This window comes from Schistocerca gregaria, chromosome 5 (genome assembly GCF_023897955.1).
Source record: "Schistocerca gregaria isolate iqSchGreg1 chromosome 5, iqSchGreg1.2, whole genome shotgun sequence".
In the NCBI taxonomy this organism is placed as follows: Eukaryota; Metazoa; Arthropoda; class Insecta; order Orthoptera; family Acrididae; genus Schistocerca; species Schistocerca gregaria.
The window spans coordinates 197594660-197617063 of NC_064924.1; the positions used below are offsets into that span (position 1 = coordinate 197594660).

A 22404-nucleotide genomic window follows, 5' to 3' on the forward strand; every position below is an offset into this window, starting at 1 on the left:
TAGCCATCGCTGTTGACATTTATTGTCAACAAATGAGACATCTTGCAGATGCAATCCGAGAACAAGAAGCAGGAAGACTACATGAAGTGATGCTACTTCATGATAATGCTCACCCACATTCTGCTGGAGTCTCAAAAAGCACTATACAGGAGTTGGGTTTGGAAGTCAAATACTTATCTTCAGAAGACATCCCTGCCCATATGTGGGACAATAATACCTAAAACAATCTCAGAACACACTCAGTGAGAAACTGTTCTTCACATCAAACAATAGTACTGCTTTTATTGCAACTGTTGATGGTTCTTGTACTGAATAATCATTCTATACAAAAAAAATTGTCAGCATAACATGACATCCAATGTCATTTAACTCTGAACTTTAGCACATTGTTCTGACTAACAACAAAATTTCTGATTTCTGTCACATTTGAAAAATGTGCATCATCCCTTGGCATGGTTATTGACATTCAAATAAAGTAACAGATCTGCACAATATATATGCTCTTGTCTACAGTAACTTACAGTTTTCATCTGTGATTATCATTTGTTGGTAACAATACATAGGGATACATATCACTCCTCTGAAGTGGTATGTGACACTACATCATCCATTTGTTTATCAGGCTGTTACAGATGCTATCTTAAATGAAAGCCAGATTATGTCTTTTCATTTCTTTTTACAACACATTTTACCCAAGAGGTACACTATGTGACCAAAAATATCCGGACACCTGCTGAAAATAACTTACAAGTTTGTGGTGCCCTCCATCAGTAATGCTGGACTTCAATATGGTGTTGGCCAACCCTTATCCTTTATGATAGCTTCCATTCTCACAGGCATCAGGTGCTGGAAGGTTTCTTGGGTAATGGCAGCCCATTCCTCATAGAGTGCTGCACTGGGGACAGGTGTCGATGTCGGTCAATGAAACCTGGCATGAAACCTGGCATGAAGTCGGCGTTCCAAAATATCCCAAAGGTGTTCGATGGGATTCAAGTGAGGACTCTGTATTGTCGTGTAACCACTTAGCCACAGGCTCTTCATTATGAACAGGTGCTCAATTGTGTTGAAAGACGCAATCGTTATCCCCTAATTGCTCTTCAACAGTGGAAAGCAAGAAGGTGCTTAAAACATCAATGTCGGCCAGTGCTGTGATGGTGCCATGCAAAACAACAAGGTGTGCCAGTCCCCTCCATGAAAAATACTACTTATCATAAGACCACCACCTCCGAATTGTACTGTTGGCACTACACTCTGGCACATGACTTTCACCGGGCTTTCGTCGTATCCACACCTTGCTATTGGATCGCCACCTTGTGTACCATGATTTGTCACTCCACACAGCATTTTTCCACTGTTTATGCTCCTTAAACCAAGCAAGATATTGTTTGGCATTTACCGACATGATGTGTGGCTTATGAGCAGCCGCTCAACCATGATATCCAAATTTTCTCACCTCCCGCCTAACTGTCATAGTGCTTACAGTGGAGCCTCATGCAGTTTGGAATTCCTGTGTGATGGTCTGGATAGATGTCTGTCTATTACACATTATGACCCTCTTTAACTGTCGGTGGTCTCCGTCAGTCAACAGATAAGGTCAACCTGTACGCTTTTGTGCTGTATGTGTCCCTGCCCGTTTTCATTTCACGATCACATTGGAAACAGTGGACCTAGGGATATTTAGGAGTGTGGAAATTTCTCATACAGACGTATGACACAAGTGACACCCAATCACCTGACCACGTTCTAAGTCCATGACTTCCCTGGAGCCCTCCATTCTGCTCTATCACGATGTGTAATGACTACTGAGGTCGCTGATATGAAGTACCTGGCCGTAGGTGGCAGCACACTGCACCTAATATGAAAAATGTATCTTTTGGGGGGTGTCTGGATGCTTTTGATCACATAGTGTAAGTGAAGCATGTGACTGGTAACTGAGGTCATGGTAACAAATCCTAGCTGGACTACAAAAATCTTCGGTCTCCATTTAATATAATCTTCACCTCTCATTGATGTGAAGAGGTGCCAGAAATGGCACATGGTTTGAATCCCACCTTAAACTGTAGGTCCCTCTTTCCCCAGTAGAATTACCAGGGTATATTGGAGACACACAAGTCACTGAAGTGGCATCCAATTGAAAGACACAAATCCAGCTATTGAGCCACATACTATTATTATTGTTCTGAAAGGGAAATGTTTCCAATTTCTGATTTTGTTTTCTTGACTGTCGACAACTGGGTGAAACCAAGTGTGATTAAAAGGGAATATGTACATTTGTAGATTTTATTTTATCAGTGATTGAATTTTGGGTAATGCAGTTACATCCATCCAAGAATATTTGAGCAACAGCACTAGTAACTATGGTGATCATAAAATAGCAAAAACCATGAACTCCTGACATTAAGAACAAGGTACTTTTTTTAGGGTTTGTTTGTGTGGGGATATCTTTTTACCAAATTGTTGTTTCGCATGTTTACAGGTCTTTGAGAGCCTTTGTGATGTAACCTAGTAAAATCTAATTTCTTTTCAGGCTGTGATACTGTGGTGGGACGTTTTGATTCTCACTGTGATTGTAATGTGTGGCAATTATTGCTTTTTGCCTTCACTGGAACTTATTGCCAGCAACAGAGAACATAGACTGCAATTATTCCCAACAGCGCTTCCATGTCTCTTATCAATGGAGAGATGGAAAGATATTTTGCCACAGGTAAAGTAACAACAGTACATATATAAGTCTCCTTAGAAATGAAACATTATTTTTGTCAGTTATTCGAAATGACCTTTCTGCTTGTAATGGATCTCTGGGGATCCTGGTTGATGCAGGAATAATTTTGGTAGATAATGTTTAGCGTTGTTGCAGCTAATGTATTTTTGAACTTCTTTATCTTCTTTCATCTCACTTTATGTGCCAAGAGATGTTCAGAAATGTGGATTGACTGAAATAAGGTAAAGAATATTGCTCCTCACAACAAATCTGACACAAGCTTCACACATTTCATTGCCCTCACTATCTGCACAGGAAAGACCCAAAACACATGGTCAGTTGGGAAAATATATTATTGAATAGAAGATTTAGTGAACTGATTTGGCGAAATTTTCTTCAACTGTTATTAATTTTATTCTGTCTTTGATATGAAACAAGGTAATTTGATTCACTCAGGCCAAATATTCTGTGTATGTTCATACTGTCCTGTAGTCAAGAGCGCAGCTATTTATTACTTTTTACAATAGCTATTGGAGAGAAAGATAAACAAAAGGCAAGCAGTTGAATTCTTCTCCCCAATGGGCTGTGTGTTTACATTTTGTGGAAATTTCTTCAGTGTTTGGAGAAGACTGTTTCCAATGCCACGCCATGTTCAACCTCTTAAGAGAGGTAACTTTAGTCTTGAAGGTGCACTATTCTTAGATCACCGATCAGTGGTCACTGAAAGAATGGTGCTGTGCTACAAAAATTGTTTGAGGAAGACTGGTATGTGACATACTACTAAATAGATAAATACTTGTGTCTTTCTGGCCCTACAGTTTATTCCATTCTGCTAAACTACATTAAAGTGAGAAAATTTGTTGCGAGTACCATACCCTATGATACAGGAACATTAAGAAAAACAAAAAAAATCCCTCATTTTGCTACAGAACTATCACTGTTATAGGCAATAATTCCTAGATTTATTAATTCAGTATTTCCATCAAGTCACCAAGTAAGAAGTAGATATTTGGAAATTGACAGTCTATAACTCCAGTATGTTGATGTCATAGAGGCACTTAAAACCATTCATGTGAGATAGAGATGAGATAGACTTCTGTGTATTGGTCAAATATCTCTAATGACTGTTTAGCTGCAGCGACCTTCAAAGTTCTGTAGCGTGTCCTGTAGCCCTGATCTTGTTCCATGTGGTATTTTGTTCCAATAAGAGAAGTATTGTTGAAAGGATAGTGATTTTATAGAGATTAGAGCTGCTAGCAATAACTGACAAATGCTACGAGCTAACAGAAGATGAACATACAATTGGTGTTGAAGAATAATGAAATACATAGTGCAATGGATTTTATTTTTATTTTTTCTTTGAGAAGTAACATGAACGGCTCTATATTGTAAATATCTGCAATTGTCCTTTGCCTATGTGCACTTGTCAAAAGAAGATAGCAATCTTTGTGTTGTAAGAACAAATTAATTTTATGAGGACTGTTATTCCCACATAGTAAATGGTATTTGACAGACTAGAATCCACATAAAAAGATGATTAATAAAAACATGGATACTTGAATATAAGTTTAGTTTATTTCTTATGTTTTACATTTTCTCTGTTTTCAGTTGTAGGTTTCTGTTGCATGTGTACAGGTTATTGAAGACTTCTGTACTGGTATAAAAAGTTCTAACTTTGACTGAAACCAATGTGTAAATTTTATTTGCATCTCATGTCACAGTCATTTTGTCTGTGGCCATTTCTTTCAAATGCAATGGAAAAGAATACTTCATTTGTCACTTCTTCTACAATTTATCAGAATATTTGGGTTCATAGATGTAACTGTTACACAACGTTTGTGTTGAACAGATCTTGTAAAGTTAATGCTTTGTTTCAAATAGAAATGGAAAACAATAACAGCATACTATAATAGAAGGAATGGTGGCTTTTTTCACAGTAGCTGTCTCTCCTTCGTTAGTCACAATTTGTTGTCATTAAAGTTTACTGAAGTAGCCATCAGTGGCTGCTTTTTTCCTGTTAATTAGCTGCTCTGCAAAACTTAAGGATGAGCGTAATTTTGACATTGTGTGTTACTGCCAAGTAATATAGCATGAGGAAACTTATACCACACACAGAAAGAACTGCTACAGTATATAACAGAAGGTAACTGAAAGAAATAAACAATGAGATGAAAAGAAACGACACTTTTCTTCAAGGATAGTAATTACACTGTAGTCATTGGACCATCATTAATCATAGTGATTTCAGTGTAATTATTGTCATTGAATAAAAGTGTCATTTCCATTCGTGCATTTCATTCGGTTACCTTCTGTACTCTACTGTAGCAGTTCTTCCTCTGCAAGGTCGAAGTTTCATCAGGCTATATTATTTGATGGTGAAACATCATGCAACAATTATTTTTGTCTTTATGCTTTGCACAGCATTGTATATAACATGACTCGTTCCACAAATCGATGAAAGCTGCGCCTCCAACAGCGGATCCTGTTATAGTATAGCACTATTGTGGCCTCAGTCTGTGATGCATCAGTAGCACATTAAAAGTTAAGTATTAACCATGTGTTAACTTGTTAATTATGCCTGCAAGAATTTTTATCACTTGCACACAGATAAAGAAAAACTTTAAATTATTGAAGAAGCAGAGAACATTGGAAATCATGCAACAGAAAGAAAGTACAATATGAGGGAGGGTTGTATTCATGACTAGCCAAAGAAAAGCATCTTCAAGAAATGAATGATCACTGGGCTTTTCATGGCCAAAAATTGAAGCAGCTGGACCTCAATAAAATGCTATGTGATTATGTAGATGAAAAGTGACAATATGGATGCATGATGACTAGTGAAATGTGCCAACTCAAAGCATTGGTTTTAGCCAAAGAACTGGGCATTGCCGGTTCCAAAGCTAGCCAGTGTTGGCTATCAAGATTTTTCAGTCAAAATGGATCGAGCTTCCAGAGGAACATTGCCATCTCTCAATAGCTTCCAGGTGATTAAAAGGAAAAAGTAGTGAATTTTCATTGCTGCATCATAAATTTGTGCTGCGAACATTCCTGTATATTATCGCAAATTGGTAACATGGATCAGAAGTCAGTCTGTTTTGAGATGCCGATCAACACCTAGAAACAGGAAAGGAGAATCCAGCATCATGATACAACCTGGCAAAAATGAGAAGCAAAAGTGTACACTAATATTGTTTGTAACTGTTGATGGACAAACGCTACCACCTTACGTGATACTTAAAAGGGAAACTATTCTGAAAATATCTGTGAAAGACTTATTGATGAGAGTCAATCAGAAAGGATGATTGGCCAGTGATCTTGCGGTTGACTGGGTAATGCATGTTGGGCAACGTCAACCCAGTGGGTTACGGAATTTATATAACTTGTTGGTCCTGGACAGCTTCTATGGACATATAATTGAGATAATGTAAGACACATTACATACAGAAAAACTGACTCGATCATTATCCCTAGAGGTCTAACATTAATCCTGCAACCACTAGATGTTTGTTTAAATATGTCATTTAAAGCTGCCCTTAAACAGTAATATACACAATGGGTGACAGATAAAAACAAAAAGTTCCTGCTGAGTGGAGAAACCAAGTGGCCAGATATGTGCCAGATTTGAGAGTGGGTGAAATGTGCTTGGGTCTCCATCCTGCTACCACTAGTGAAAAAGAGTTAAATAATGTGGTATTGCAAATACACTGGTCAGAACTGAAGATGATGTGCTATGGGAAAATGGAGATGACAACAATAATTCTTCCTCTAGTGGTGAAGACAAAAGTGATGGCAAATAGAATCATTATGTTATAATATCTTTTGTAAATAAAATACAAACTAAACCAGTATTCTTTTTTTCCTCCTTAAAATTAGGATGTGCAGATTATTTGATAGCGTGTGTTGTTCACACATATATGGGTCATTTGTTATGTTTAGCATGCTCTTTTTGTTTGACGAGCATATGCCTAGAAGCAAAATCTTTGAGTGCTATAAAAATATTCAGTTTATGAAATAATTTCATGACCATTCAGTGAAAGAAATAATATTCTTTAAGATATGTAAATGTGACATAAAGTTAAATATTAAAAATATTTGAAATTAGAATAAAATAATTTATTACTTCTATATTATGTAAGAAGTCGCTATTTATGCAAATTATTTCAATTCCATCTCTTAAGAAATTGCTGCTTTCATTAAATTTTGCACTTCTCCCTCTTGTTTTAATAATTAAAATGTGATTAATGCAATCTGGGTCAGTGCAGTAGCAGTTCCTTGCCTAGCTTTCTAAAATTTCTTTCACTTACGGTCTAGCGGCAGGAGTACTTTGGGCTTATTTCACAATTGTGAAGAGTTTGGGGAAGGCACAAGGATTTGTCTTCCACCAAGATAACACGTTCATAGTGTCATCGCTTCAACCATGCGTGTTCAGATAACTCTGGAGTTCACCTTTACATTTAGGAGTTGATGACAGAGTGAAGTGGTGCAGTCGTTAGCACACTGGACTCGCATTCAGGACGACGACGTTCAAACCTGCGTCTGGCCATCCTGATTTAGATTTTCTGTGATGCCCCTGAATCACTTCAGGCAATGCCGGGATGGTTCGTTTGAAAGGGCATGGCAGATTTCCTTCCCTAATCTGATGGGACTGATGACCTCGCTGTTTGGTCCCCTCCTCCAAATCAACCGATCAGCCTTAGAAGTCTAAGAACACCAGCTCTGGAATTTCTTTAAGGGAGAGGTCATGTAATATAGTTTCTGTTTTTCCACAACTATGCTATTTAGCTTCTGATAATAAGTATGTTCTCCACATCCCCCTCCCCCCCTCCCATCTCTTAACTCTGTTACAGCAGTTTGTTGAAACATGGATGAAAAATTTAGCCACATAATTAAAGTCTTATAGTTCATTAATGACATTCTATTTTAGGAAGGTTTCTGCACATCCTTTCAGCAATTTTGTTACTGCATTGTTATCTTCACTTTAGCATGAGTCTGGTAACCTAAATGCCCACAGCACTACAAAAGGTAGGGTCAGTTTTGTTTCACCATCCAGGTCATTTATGGCTTCTTTAAAATATTCCAGAAAATTAATTATGCAATACATTACATCAAACTGATATGAAAATATCATCCCCAGTTTGTTTTTCTCCAGTAGCAAATCCTAATTGTCACCTCTCTCTCTCTCTCTCTCTCTCTCTCTCTCTCTCTCTCTCTCTCTCTCTCTCTCTCTCTCTCTCCTTTTTTTTTAATGAATTCAACATCACTCATCAGATGCTGTTCTATCTAGATTTAGCATGTTGATGTAATTTTCTCTTTAATCCTACCACAGTTTTACATATTTTACGGATTAAGTTATGAATTTTAGGCAAATCTCCACTAAGTAACTTTTCATTCAACACGTCCATTAAAGCGGTGTTTATGCAGTGCACTGCACTGCACTTGTCAGACATGTGTGATGCTGAAAAGTTTTCTTTTTGTTCAGCCCTTGATCCATTGCAGATGTGACTTTCTTAATTCCAGAAGAGTTACTGTATATCTGTCTCTGACAGTGTGACATATAACTCCATAAGAATATGTGTATTTCATTTTATAAAATCTTTAAACTTTGTTGTGAGCATTACATTGATTCTCAGTTCCCACCTGTCTTCAGGATCTTTAATAATACTATATTTGCCTGTAAGATAATGTATCATACAGTAATTCTAATCAATATCTTACTTTACCATAGGCGCAATGTCACAGCTCACTTCATTACCTATATTCTGAATATTTTGAGATATTATCCTTGTAGAAAGCAAAATGTCTTTTTTATTCACTTTGCTGTCATTCTCATCAGTGCCAATTAGTTCTTGGGTAATACTAATAAACTCATTGACACTGACAATGTTAAAGTGGTGCGTATGCAACACACACACACACACACACACACACACACACACATATATTAGCCTGCATTTGTCCCTGATTGTCTATTTACTACTCTTACAAGGAGTCCAGCTGATGAATTCCTGGTTTCAGAATTAAACATCTTTAAAACTAAACCCGTGGTCTAGGGGTAGCGTCTTTGTTTCATAATCAAAACGTCTTCGGTCCCGGGTTCGATCCCCGCCACTGCCTAAATTTTGATAAATAATCAACATTGGCAGCAGAAGACTTCCAGCATAAGAAGTCAGCCTCATTCTGCCAATGGCCTTGTCAAAGAGAGCGGAGGAGCGGATAGAGGTTCAGGGCACTCTCTTGTCCTAGGGGTGAGAAATTGCCCCTAAAGGCAGAAGAATCAGCAATGATTAACGACATGAGGATGCAGAAGGCAATGGAAACCACTGCATTAAAGACACGTAACGTGTATCCACAGGACATGTGGCCTGTAGTTGAAGAAGTGTCATGATGATCTCTCCATTGGCAAAAGATTCCGGAATAGTCCCCCATTTGGATCTCCGGGAGGGGACTGCCAAGGGGGAGGTTATCATGAGAAAAAGATTGATTAATCAACGAAAGGATAATGTTCTACGAGACAGGGCGTGGAATGTCAGAAGCTTGAACATGGTAGGGAAACTAGAAAATCTGAAAAGGGAAATGCAAAGGCTCAATCTAGATATAGTAGGGGTCAGTGAAGTGAAGTGGAAGGAAGACAAGGATTTCTGGTCAGATGAGTATCGGGTAATGTCGACAGCAGCAGAAAATGGTATAACAGTTGTAGGATTCATTATGAATAGGAAGGTAGGGCAGAGGCTGAGTTACTGTGAACAGTTCAATGACTGGGTTGTTCTAATCAGAATCGACAGCAGACCAACAACGACAACGATAGTTCAGGTATACATGCCGACGTCGCAAGCTGAAGATGAACAGATAGAGAAAGTGTATGAGGATATTGAAAGGGTAATGCACTATGTAAAGGGGGACGAAAATCTAATAGTCATGGGCGACTGGAATGCAGTTGTAGGGGAAGGAGTAGAAGAAAAGGTTACAGGAGAATATGGGCTTGGGACAAGGAATGAAAGAGGAGAAAGACTAATTGAGTTCTGTAACAAGTTTCAGCTAGTAATAGGGAATACCCTGTTCAAGAATCAAAAGAGGAGGAGGTATACTTGGAAAAGGCCAGGAGATACGGGAAGATTTCAATTAGATTACATCATGGTCAGACAGAGATTCCGAAATCAGATACTGGATTGTAAGGCGTACGCAGCAGCAGATATAGACTCACATCACAATATAGTAGTGATGAAGAGTAGGCTGAAGTTCAAGACATTAGTCAAGAAAAATCAATACGCTAAGAAGTGGGATACGGAAGTTCTAAGGAATGACGAGATAAGTTTGAAGTTCTCTAACACTATAGATACAGCAATACGGAATAGTGCAGTAGGCAACACAGTTGAAGAGGAATGGACGTCTCTAAAAAGGGCCATCACAGAAGTTGGGAAGGAAAACATAGGTACAAAGAAGGTAGCTGCGAAGAAACCATGGGTAACAGAAGAAATACTTTAGTTGATTGATGAAAGGAGGAAGTACAAACATGTTCTGGGAAAATCAGGAATACAGAAATACAAGTTGCTGAGGAATGAAATAAATAGGAAGTGCAGGGAAGGTAAGACGAAATGGCTGCAGGAAAAATGTGAAGACATCGAAAAAGATATGATTGTCGGAAGGACAGACTCAGCATACAGGAAAGTCAAAACAACCTTTGGTGACATTAAAAGCAACGGTGGTAACATTAAGAGTGCAATGGGAATTTCAGTGTTAAATGCAGAGGAGTGAGCAGATAGGTGGAAAGAATACCTTGAAAGCCTCTATGAGGGTGAAGATTTGTCTGATGTGATAGAAGAAGAAACAGGAGTCGATTTAGAAGAGATAGGGGATCCAGTATTAGAATCGGAATTTAAGAGAGCTTTGGAGGACTTACGGTCAAATAAGGCAAAAGGGATAGATAACATTCCATCAGAATTTCTAAAATCATTAGGGGAAGTGGCAAGAAAATGACTATTCACATTGGTGTGTAGAATATATGAGTCTGGCGACATACCATCTGACTTTCGGAAAAGCATCACCCACACAATTACGAAGACGGCAAGAACTGACAAGTGCGAGAATTATCGCACAATCAGCTTAACAGCTCACGCATTGGAGCTGCTTACAAGAATAATATACAGAATAATGGAAAAGAAAATTGAGAATGCGCTAGGTGACGATCCGTTTGGCTTTAGGAAAAGTAAAGGCACGAGAGAGGCAATTCTGACGTTACGGCTAATAATGGAAGCAAGGCTAAAGAAAAATCAAGACATGTTCATAGGATTTGTCGACCTGGAAAAAGCATTCGACAATATAAAATGGTGCAAGCTGTTATGTACAACAACCAAGAGGGAATAATAAGAGTGGGCGATCAAGAACGAAGTGCTCGTATTAAGAAGGGAGTAAAACAAGGCTGTAGCCTTTCGCCCCTACTCTTCAATATGTACATAGAGGAAGCAATGATGGAAATAAAAGAAAGGTACAGGAGTGGAATTAAAATACAAGGTGAAAGGATATCAATGATACGATTCGCTGATGACATTGCTATCCTGAGTGAAAGTGAAGAAGAATTAAATGATCTGCTGAACGGAATGAACAGTCTAATGAGTACACAGTATGGTTTGAGAGTAAATCGGAGAAAGACGAAGGTAATGAGAAGTAGTAGAAATGGGAACAGCGAGAAACTTAACATCAGGATTGATGGTCACGAAGTCAATGAAGTTAAGGAATTCTGCTACCTAGGCAGTAAAATAACCAATGACGGGCGGAGCAAGGAGGATATCAAAAGCAGACTCGCTATGGCAAAAAAGGTATTTCTGGCCAAGAGAAGTCTACTAATATCAAATACCGGCCTTAATTTGAGGAAGAAATTTCTAAGGATGTACGTCTGGAGTACAGCATTGTATGGTAGTGAAACATGGACTGTGGGAAAACCGGAACAGAAGAGAATCGAAGCATTTGAGATGTGGTGCTGTAGACGAATGTTGAAAATTAGGTGGACTGATAAGGTAAGGAATGAGGAGGTTCCACGCAGAATCGGAGAGGAAAGGAATATGTGGAAAACACTGATAAGGAGAAGGGACAGGATGATAGGACATCTGCTAAGACATGATGGAATGACTTCCGTGGTACTAGAGGGAGCTGTAGAGGGCAAAAACTGTAGAGGAAGACAGAGATTGGAATACGTCAAGCAAATAATTGAGGACGCAGGTTGCAAGTGCTACTCTGAGATGAAGAGGTTAGCACAGGAAAGGAATTTGTGGCGGGCCGCATCAAACCAGTCAGTAGACTGACGACAAAAAAAAAAAAAAAAAAAAAAAAAAAAAAAATTGTGGAAGCTGTAAGAATTTTATGCACATGTTTCGTAATAGTTGAAAAAGCAATTCGTAGTGCCTATAAGTTATGTGTTGCTGCTCAGAGTGGTAAGGTCTACTGTTGAAACATGAAAGGAGATTAACATACCAAAGGAAGAGGTGGAAATTGCGTATTTCATTGAACAATGTGTTTTTCTGCTACTAGAATACCAAATTAAAATGGACAAGTATCAGGGCTGACGACTAGTGGGAAATGTTGGCTCCAGGCAAACTGTAGTTATTCATGAAAATGTCACCACAATTTCTGAAATTGTTCAGTAAAATCTGAGCAAATCGGTATGAAGAATTGCAACAGAGACTAATTTGATGCATTCTAGCATGCAGCAAATAGTAAATCAGAGCCTACACATGTTTTACATCAAAAATCCAAAGCCACAAGACTATACCTGTATGAGCTGTGTGACAGAGGGCTGACTTTGCAAACTGGATTATCACAGTGATTAATAATGAAGGATTTGTGTTTGCTGCATCTGGTTCACAGATAAAGCACTCTGGAAGGAGACATGAATAAACAAAATTGGTCATTTTGGAGTTCCAAAAATCCCCATTTGTGTGATTCAAAATCACTGTATTCTCCCAAAGTTACTGCTTGGCTGCAGTATGCAGCAGATACGTTTTTGGCCCCTTTTTTCATGCAAGAAACAATCAGTATAATCGGTAGTGAATGTTACATTCCAATTTTGGAAAAGTTAGTTGTTGCATAGCTATCGTTGGAAGACCAATCAGGTGCCGAGTAGTTCATGCAAAATGTGGCCAGACCAACTCACACCAAGCAATGTGGCACAGTGGTGAGCACACTGGACTCGCATTCAGAAGGACGACAGTTCCTTTGAAAGGGCATGTCTGGCTTCCTTCCCCATCCTTCCCTAATCCGATGGGACTGATGACCTCGCATTTTGATTCCCTCCCCCAAATCAACCAACCAACCATATCACACACAACAGCTGTCTCACTTTCTTGATGAATACTTCTGGAGTGGAGTTGTTGCATTGGAATATAGAAAATTTACTGGCATAGTGATGGTGTTGACCTCCACATCCACTCGATCTGACTTCTTGTGATTACTTTTTGAGGTGCATACCAAAAGACACTGCTTACCAGAACTGTCTCACTAACACACTGGATGTGCTTGGATCAGTGATCTGTGTTGCATCTGGATCCATTTCCATAGAGATGCTAAATGACGTCACAGATTTTATTGTTAATTTGTGCCGCTGTGAGTGGTGGACATTCAAAAAGACTGTAATATGATTGCAAAGACTGGATGCAGAAAATGAGTTGTCAAATCTCTGCAGTACGGACTCTACCAAAAATTCACGGAATCCGGGTATTTGTGGCTCCAGTTATGAATACATCAATGTATCTGATTCTCTATACATGGAGTGCATAGGGGCTGAAGATGAAAGTAATGAGATACCAAAACTGGTCATTTAAATAGAATAACAACTTCTGAAAATAAACAGTTGTTCGATGATTTTTCTTTGGTAAAAATCTGACCTACCGCAGTCCGGTATCCATGATGGATCTACAGAGATACAAGGATTAGTGACTACAAGGTCACTGTTGGGAGACTCACTTCCACCAAAAATAAGTGCAAAATATATCTATTTACAAAAAGCAGGTAGGAATTCACTTTTAGACCTTTCTAAGAGACAGACTCCTCTCCTACCAAACAGACTATTTCATCTTAGACCAAATGTGGCTTAAATTCAGAGAATTTGTGTCAGTGGTAATTCAGAGGTTTATACCAAATGAATAAATAAGAGATAGAACATGGTACCCAAAATAGGTCAGAACATTGTTGCAGAAGCAATGAAAAAAGCCTGCCAAATTTAAAAGAATGCAAAATCTCCAAGATTGGTGATGTTTTACGGGAGCTCAGAATTTAGCACAGACTGCAATGGAAGACGCCTTAAATAGTTTCCACAATGAAAGTCTTTCTCCAAATCTAGCAAATATAGGGATATTCTGGTTGTATGTGAAGTACACCAGTGGCAAGACACAATCAATACCCTCTGTTACCATAGACAGTGCCAGTAAAGCAGAGTTACTAAACATGGTTTTTTTAAAATTCCTCCAGCAAAGAAGACAAAGTAAGTATTCCAGGATTTGAATCAAGAACAGCTGCCAACATGGGTAACTTGGAACCAGATATACTCAGTGTAGTGAAGCAATTGTATATCAATTAAGTTCCTTTCAAAGTCGTCGTCGTTGGCTGATACTCATATCCAAGTTTTCATTTCTCTCCTTAGATTTCCTTTGTCACGGTTCAAGTGTGGAAGTGTTGTTGATGGCTTAGCAATCCAATCCTAGTGCGGAACAGGTGGCCACAGAAATTACAGCTGATGGAAGGTGGAGGATGTGGCTGAGCCTGGAGGAGTTTACGTCTCTGATGTTTGCCATTCTTCGACTTTCCAGCCCAGAGTTTTGAAGAGCATTTGAGGTAACTGAGCGCCAGCGACTTCGATCTTCTACTATTGTGAACCAGTTATTCGGATCGATGTCGAAGTTTTTCAGATTTTTCTTGCACTGATCCTTATAACGTTAGAGGGGGGCACCTCGTGGCCTTTTACCTGTGCTCACTTCGCTGTACAGCATTTGGCAAAGTATGCTTATGTAATAGCTCCATAATAAGCCATCATATACAACTCGCTCAATGAAAGATCTGTACCTGAAGACTGAATAGTTGCACAGGTCACACCAACACTCAAAAAAGAAACAGGAATAACTTGCTGAACTACTGATCCATATCACTGACGCCGATTTGCAATAGGACTTTGGATCATGTACTAAGTTCCAAAATTATATGTAACCTCACAGAAACAGTCTGTTGGCAACATGAATTTAGGAAATATTGTTTCACAAAAACACAGCTAACTCTTTATTCATATGAAGTAATGAGTTCTACTGTCAGGGGATTTCAAGATTTCCAGTTGGGTTTTAATGTCATTCCACTCGAGCAACATTTAATCAAATTGTGTGCCTGTGATGAATTGTTTCAGGTGTGCAGCTGGATTCAGGGTTTTCTGTCAGAAAAGCCAGTTTTGTGCAGTAACCTGTGTTCATCTTCGACTTCATTCACTTTCCAAGGACACTACTCTGGATTTGATCTATTGCTGTAATTTTCTGAACCTTCACATGCAATTTAGCGATAGCACCATTTTTAGTATCGGCTTCCAGAACTGTGCTCGATCTTTACAGCAGAACTCTTTGCTCTATATCAAGCCACCCAATATGTCCAGTGACACAGAACCACCCATGAACCATGGACCTTGCCGTTGGTGGGGAGGCTTGCATGCCTGAACGATACAGATAACCATACCGTAGGTGCAACCACAATGGAGGGGTATCTGTTGAGAGGCCAGACAAATGTGTAGTTCCTGAAGAGGGGCAGCAGCCTTTTCAGTAGTTGCAGGGACAACAGTCTGGATGATTGACTGATCTGGCATTGTAACATTAACCAAAATGGCCTTGCTGTTCTGGTACTGTGAATGGCTGAAAGCAAGGGGAAACTACAGCCGTAATTTTTCCCGAGGGCATACAGCTTTACTGTATGATTAAATGATGATGGCGTCCTCTTGGGTAAAATATTCCGGAGGTAAAATAGTCCCCCATTCGGTTCTCCGGGCGGGGACTACTCAAGAGGACCCTGTTATCAAGAGAAAGAAAACTGGCATTCTACGGATCGGAGCATGGAATGTCAGATCCCTTAATCAGACAGGTAAGTTAGAAAATTTAAAAAGGGAAATGGATAGGTTAAAATTAGATATAGTGGGAATTAGTGAAGTTTGGTGGCAGGAGGAACAAGACTTCTGGTCAGGCGAATACAGGGTCATAAATACAAAATCAAATAGGGGTAATGCAGGAGTGGGTTTTAGTAATGAATAAAAAAATAGGTGTACGGGTAAGCTACTACAAACAGCATAGTAAACGCATTAATGTGACCAAGATAGACACGAAGCCCACACCTACTACAGTAGTACAAGTTTATATGCCAACTAGCTCTGCAGATGACGAAGAAATTGAGGAAATGTATGATGAGATAAAAGAAATTATTCAGGTAGTGAAGGGAGACGAAAATTTAATAGTCATGGGTGACTGGAATTCGTCAGTAGGAAAAGGGGGAGAAGGAAACATAGTAGGTGAATATGGATTGGGGGTATGAAATGTAAGAAGAAGCTGTCTGGTAGAATTTTGCGCAGAGCATAACTTAATCATAGCTAATACTTGGTTTAAGAATCATAAAAGAAGGTTGTATACATGGAAGAACCCTGGAGATACTAAAAGGTATCAGATAGATTATATAATGGTAAGACAGAGATTTAGAAACCAGGTTTTAAATTGTAAGACATTTCCAGGGGCAGATGTGGACTCTGACCACAAACTATTGGTTATGAACTGTAGATTAAAACTGAAGAAACTGCAAAAAGGTGGGAATTTAAGGAGATGGGACTTGGATAAACTGAAAGAACCAGAGATTGAACAGAGTTTCAGAGAGAGCATAAGGGAACAATTGACAGGAATGGGGGAAAGAAATGCAGTAGAAGAAGAATGGGTAGCTTTGAGGGATGAAATAGTGAAGGCAGCAGAGGATCAAATAGGTAAAAAGACGAGGGCTAGTAGAAACCCTTGGGTAAAAGAAGAAATATTGAATTTAATTGATGAAAGGAGAAAATATAAAAATGCAGTAAATGAAGCAGGCAAAAAAGAATCCAAATGTCTCAAAAATGAGATCGACAGGAAGTGCAAAATGGCTAAGCAGGGATGGCTAGAAGATAAATGTAAGGATGTAGAGACTTATGTCACTAGGGTAAGATAGATACTGCCTACAGGAAAATTAAAGAGACCTTTGGAGAAAAGAGAACCACTTGTATGAATATCAAGAGCTCAGATGGAAACACAGTTCTTAGCAAAGAAGGGAAAGCAGAAAGGTGGAAGGAGTATATAAAGGGCCTAAACAAGGGCGATGTACTTGAGGACAATATTATGGAAATGGAAGAGGATGTAGATGAAGATGAAATGGGACATATGATAATGCATAAAGAGTTTGACAGAGCACTGAAAGACCTGAGTCAAAACAAGCCCCCTGAGTATACAACATTCCATTAGAACTACTGACAACCTTGGGAGAGCCAGTCCTGTCACAACTCTACCATCTGGTGAACAAGATTTATGAGACAGGAGAAATACCCTCAGACTTCAAGAAGAATATAATAATCCCAATCCCAAAGAAAGCAGGTGTTAACAGATGTGAAAATTACCAAACTATCAATTTAATAAGACACAGCTGCAAAATACTAAGGCACATTCTTTACGGACGAATGGAAAAACTGTTAGAAGCTGACCTCGGGGAAGATCGATTTGGATTCCGTAGAAATGTGGGAACACGTGAGGCAATACTGACCCTACGACTGCCTACAGGTGAAGAAAGATTAAGGAAAGGCAAACCTATGTTTCTAGCATTTGTAGACTTAGAGAAAGCTTTTGACATTGTTGATTGGAATACACTCTTTCCAATTCTGAAGGTGGCAGGGGTAAAATTCAGAGAGCGAAAGGCTATTTACAATTTGTACAGAAACCAGATGGCAATTATAAGAGTCGAGGGGTATGAAAGGAAAGCAGTGGTTGGGAAGGGAGTGAGACAGGGTTGTAGCCTCTGCCTGATGTTATTCAATCTGTATATTCAGCAAGCAATAAAAGGAACAAAAGAAAAGTTCGGAGTAGGTATTAAAATCCATGGAGAAGAAATAAAAACTTTGAGGTTTGCCGATGACATTGTAATTCTGTCAGAGACAGCAAAGGACTTGGAAGGGCAGTTGAACGGAATGCACAGTGTCTTGAAAGGAGGGTATAAGATGAACATCAACAAAAGCAAAATGAAATGTAGTCGAATTAAGTCAGGTGATGCTGAGGGAATTAGATTAGGAAATGACACACATACAGTAGTAAAGGAGTTTTGTTATTTGGGGAGAAAAATAACTGATGATGGTCGAAGTAGAGAGGATATAAAATGTAGACTGGCAATGGCAAGGAAAGCATATCTGAAGAAGAGAAATTTGTTAACATCAAGTATTCATTTAAGTGTCAGGAAGTCATTTCTGAAAGTATTTGTATGGAGTGTAGCCATGTATGGAAGTGAAACGTGTAATGATAAATAGCTTAGACAAGAAGAGAATAGAAGCTTTCGAAATGTGGTGCTACAGAAGAATGCTAAAGATCAGATGGGTTGATCACATATCTAATGAGAAGGTATTGAGTAGAATTGGGGAGAAGAGGAGCTTGTGGCACAGCTTGACTAGAAGAAGGGATCTGTTGGTAGAACATGTTCTGAGACATCGAGGGATCACCAATTTAGTACTGGAGGGCAGCATGGAGGGTAAAAATCATAGAGGGAGACCAATAGATGAATACACTAAACAGATTCAGAAGGATGTAGGTTGCAGTAGGTACTGGGAGATGAAGAAGCTTGCACAGGATAGAGTAAAATGGAGAGCTGCATCATACCAGTCTCAGGACTGAAGACCACAACAACAACACAATATGCTCCGATTCTCTCACTGCCCTTCAGAGCCTCTGTGTGCTGTACACAGTCCACCCCTCAGTGCAGTGGGTCCACAAAAGCTTTCACTTGTTTGCTGTTGGGGGAGCCACCTTGTTGTTCATGTGGGTTCCAGCTCACACCGATCTGACAGGAAATGAGGTTTGCTGATGCTGCTGTCAAGGCTGCAGTCCTTTTGCCTTGGCTTGCTAGCTCTTCCATTCGTTTGGAAGATTTCCGTGTTGCCGCCTGTCAGAAGATGGTGTCTCTTTGGCATCACCACTGGTCTCCCCTTCATGGGAGCAAGATCTGGCGAATTAAACCTCTCCAAACAGCTAGGCCAACCTCTTCTCGGCCCTCTTATCATGAGGAAGTCAATAAAGCTAAGTTGCGTGTTGGGCACTGTCTTTTTAGCAATTGCCCTTTGTTGAGTGGTGATCCCCCACCACCTTGTATTCATTGTCACCAACCTTTGACAGTTCGCCATTTCCTGACCCAATGCTCTTTTAAACTGTTTACATTTCAGTGTATGTTTGCTATCTATGTTATCAGCTATTTTAACAAACAAGGTGTGGGCTATCAGTTGTGTTTTACTTTTTTATCTGTTATAGCAACATAGCGAAGGACATTTAATCTTTGGTTAGGGACCTCTGCTGCCTCTGTGGTGTATTTTGTTGACATTTCTCCACAAGGACAATCTTGTATTTAGCTTGTAGCTCTCTTTCCTTCTGTCCATTGGTCTTAGCATATAGTTGCTTTTACTTCTTGGCATTCTAAGGTTATGACATAGGTGCTTGTTTGTGGGCAAAAAGGAAAAAAGTGGGAGTCATTCATTGCAGGTCAATGCTTTTTTTTCTTGTTAGCTTATTGCTTTATAGTAAAAATAATATTTTATTGTGTTTGGATGTTTTTACCAATACAAAGCAAAACTTCATAGACATAACAGCTGTCAATAAATTCTAAATTGTTATGTAGCCTGGTAAAACAGAAAATGCTACAATGTATTCAACCAACAAACAGCGGTAAAAATAAAAAGTTAACTGCCACTGACATTTTTTTCATGTGACTGCCAATTGAAAAAGTGAAAATATTATGCAAAAATGCTTCTGGGAACTATTCAAAATCTCTGATGGTAGACTGGCTCGAGCCATACTAAAGGCAAAACTTACTGAGCTTCCAAATGACAATCGCCCTTTTATCAAACATGCTATACAATACCCCAGCCATACTAAAGGTAAAACTTACTGAGCTTCCAGATGACAATCACCCTTTTATCAAACATGCTATACAATACCCCACAACACTAACAAGAGATACCAGAATATTTTAATATTATACTTCTGTATGGTTTGTATAAAGAACATGTTGAAAATTAAGGAAAAGAGCCAGTTGCAGAAAACATCTATTGTAGAACTTTTAACGAGTTCCGCTTGTATTTCCACGCTCCTCACAAAGACACTTGTGTACAATATGACACTTTTGCTGATAAACTCAGGCAGTCAACAGATGAACAAGAAAAGGCTCAGCTTCAGCAGCACCACAAACTGCATCTATGTAAGGATAAGGCTTCATGGGCATTTGTAACATAATAATTTTATAGAAGATAACACAATGATTTCTTAACACAGACACCTGGCTATTCCCTGTGTTAAATACCACAATGTTTTAAACAACACAAGTTTGGGAGAACACACTGGGTACACAATGTATTGTTAATATAGTTTCATTTGTAGCCCTTATGGAAGGTACCACTAGCTTCTTTTGGTAGCAGGGAATGACCCAAGATCATGTCACGACCTTGTGGATGCACCTGTCCAACATTGTGTGTTAATTTCAGTACTGTGTAGCCACATCATATACCACAACACTGTTCAATTTTTCTTACATTATTTATTTCACAAAAGTTTTGTTAAAAATACCTGTGCAATCTGAGCCTAAGGCTGAAAAAATTTGGGAGTCCATGAAAGTACACTCTGAAAAATCACTTTATAGTAGCTCCCACTATGCCCTGGTTTTTATTTCAAAAAGTCTCTGTCCTTAACTAGAGTCATAGGCCAAGTAATATATTATGAATGTAGTTTTTATATTTACAGTTTGTGTTGTATGAGCTGTTACCAAAAGCAGGATTCATGTACTGCTGAGATGAAATGACTGGATCTTAAGGTTCCCAAAAATATTGGTGCCTCTTTGGTCAGACACATCAAAACAACAGCTCCATCAGCAAAACATGAATATGAAGAGAACAGGAACTGGAAAATAGATATGAAGTGAAAGAATAAGACTGAAATCATGGACCAAAATATAATGAAAAGTGATCATTCCTGTCTTCCCAATGATAGTGATTTTGCCTAACTAGAAAATTGCAGCAGTACCCAATAGATGATTTGTCCCAGTGATTGGTACAATGTTATTGACAAGTCATATGTTTGTTTATTAGCTATTTGGCTTGTTTACCACGCAATTGGCTTCGTCAAAATACATTTTACATATTTCATAAAATTATAGTTGTTACTATTTTTTACATTATACATTATGCATAAATATACATACATCTTATTAGTAGTTAGTAATTTGTACATTTTACTCCCATCATAATTTTACATATACATAATACTTCTTACTAATCAGACAATTTCACCAATAATCATTATATAGTTTACATTCAAGAATTAATAATACAGTTTTACACATTTAGTGGTTGTTACATTTCATTGTTTATACATTCCTTTCAAATTACTTCCAAGATATTCTTCAATTGAATAAGATGCTTTATTTTTGAGTCATGTGTCTAATACCTCCTTAAATTTGAAGTGGGTGAGGGTTTTGACGGATTGTGGCAGTTTATTATATAACTTTAGACTTAGGTGTTTGTGACTGTTGTTTATCAGTGACAGCCTAGAATACGACATATCAAGCATGTAGTTGTTTCGAGTGCTGTGCAAATGTAAATTCATTCTCTGTGTAAATTGTTGTATATTTTCTTTTACGTGTAGTAAGCAGTTACATATATAGAGATTTGGGAGTGTCATTATGTTTAATATACTGAAGTGCTCCTTAAGCTTTCTCTTGGACCCCATCCTTGCAAACATCTAATTGCTTTTTTTGCCATTTGAATACATAGTTTGTGCCTGGTGAATTACCCCATAACAGAATCCCATATTGTAGCTGTGACTGAAAGGTTGCATAGTAGCAAAGCACCAATAAACATTTACTGACGGAATATCTTAGTTTATACAGCAGAAATATTACGCATGCAAGTTTGCCTGTCAAGTAGCTTATATGGTCATCCCATTAAAGCCTTTGGTTTATTTTTAATCCCAGTAGTTTGACACTGTGACTATCTTCTTTCTGTACCTTCAGATGAAAATAAATTCCTCTGTTTTTGTGTTGTTTATACATAACTCTTTAGCAATACACCACACCCTACATTTTTCAAAAAGTTCATTATTTTTGTTTACCACCTCTTGCATACTCTCACCTGTGGAGATCATGGTCATATCAACAGAATATAAAACATTTTTGGAGTATATATAGTTTGAAAAGTCATTAATGTAGATAATAAAGAGGAAGGGTCCAAGAACGGAGCACTGTGGAATTCCTCTCTTAATATTCATTAGATCTGCACTGACTGTTGCATGTTATTACTTCTGTGGTTAATGGTCCTGTAGTGTAATTTTTGTAATTTGATATTTTATTGTCAGATTTGACCAAGTGACAGTTGTGATAACAAAGGATTATTAACAACAGATGCAAACAGCAAAACAGCTTATAGCATAAAAGTCCTAAAC

General features: G+C 38.5%; 1 protein-coding gene across 5 annotated transcripts in view; it reads left to right on the plus strand.

Moving 5' to 3' along the window:
- Positions 1 to 22404, plus strand: part of LOC126271912 (focadhesin) — a 273808-nt gene that overhangs the window by 237961 nt on the left and 13443 nt on the right. For 4 of the 5 annotated variants that reach the window (XM_049974302.1, XM_049974305.1, XM_049974303.1 and 1 more), the window contains exon 18: positions 2528 to 2704. In XM_049974302.1, coding sequence (XP_049830259.1) covers positions 2528 to 2704 — 177 coding nt within the window. Of the gene's footprint in view, positions 1 to 2527; positions 2705 to 14330; positions 14522 to 22404 lie in introns of all 5 variants that reach the window. The other variant, XR_007549156.1, reaches the window with a different exon arrangement.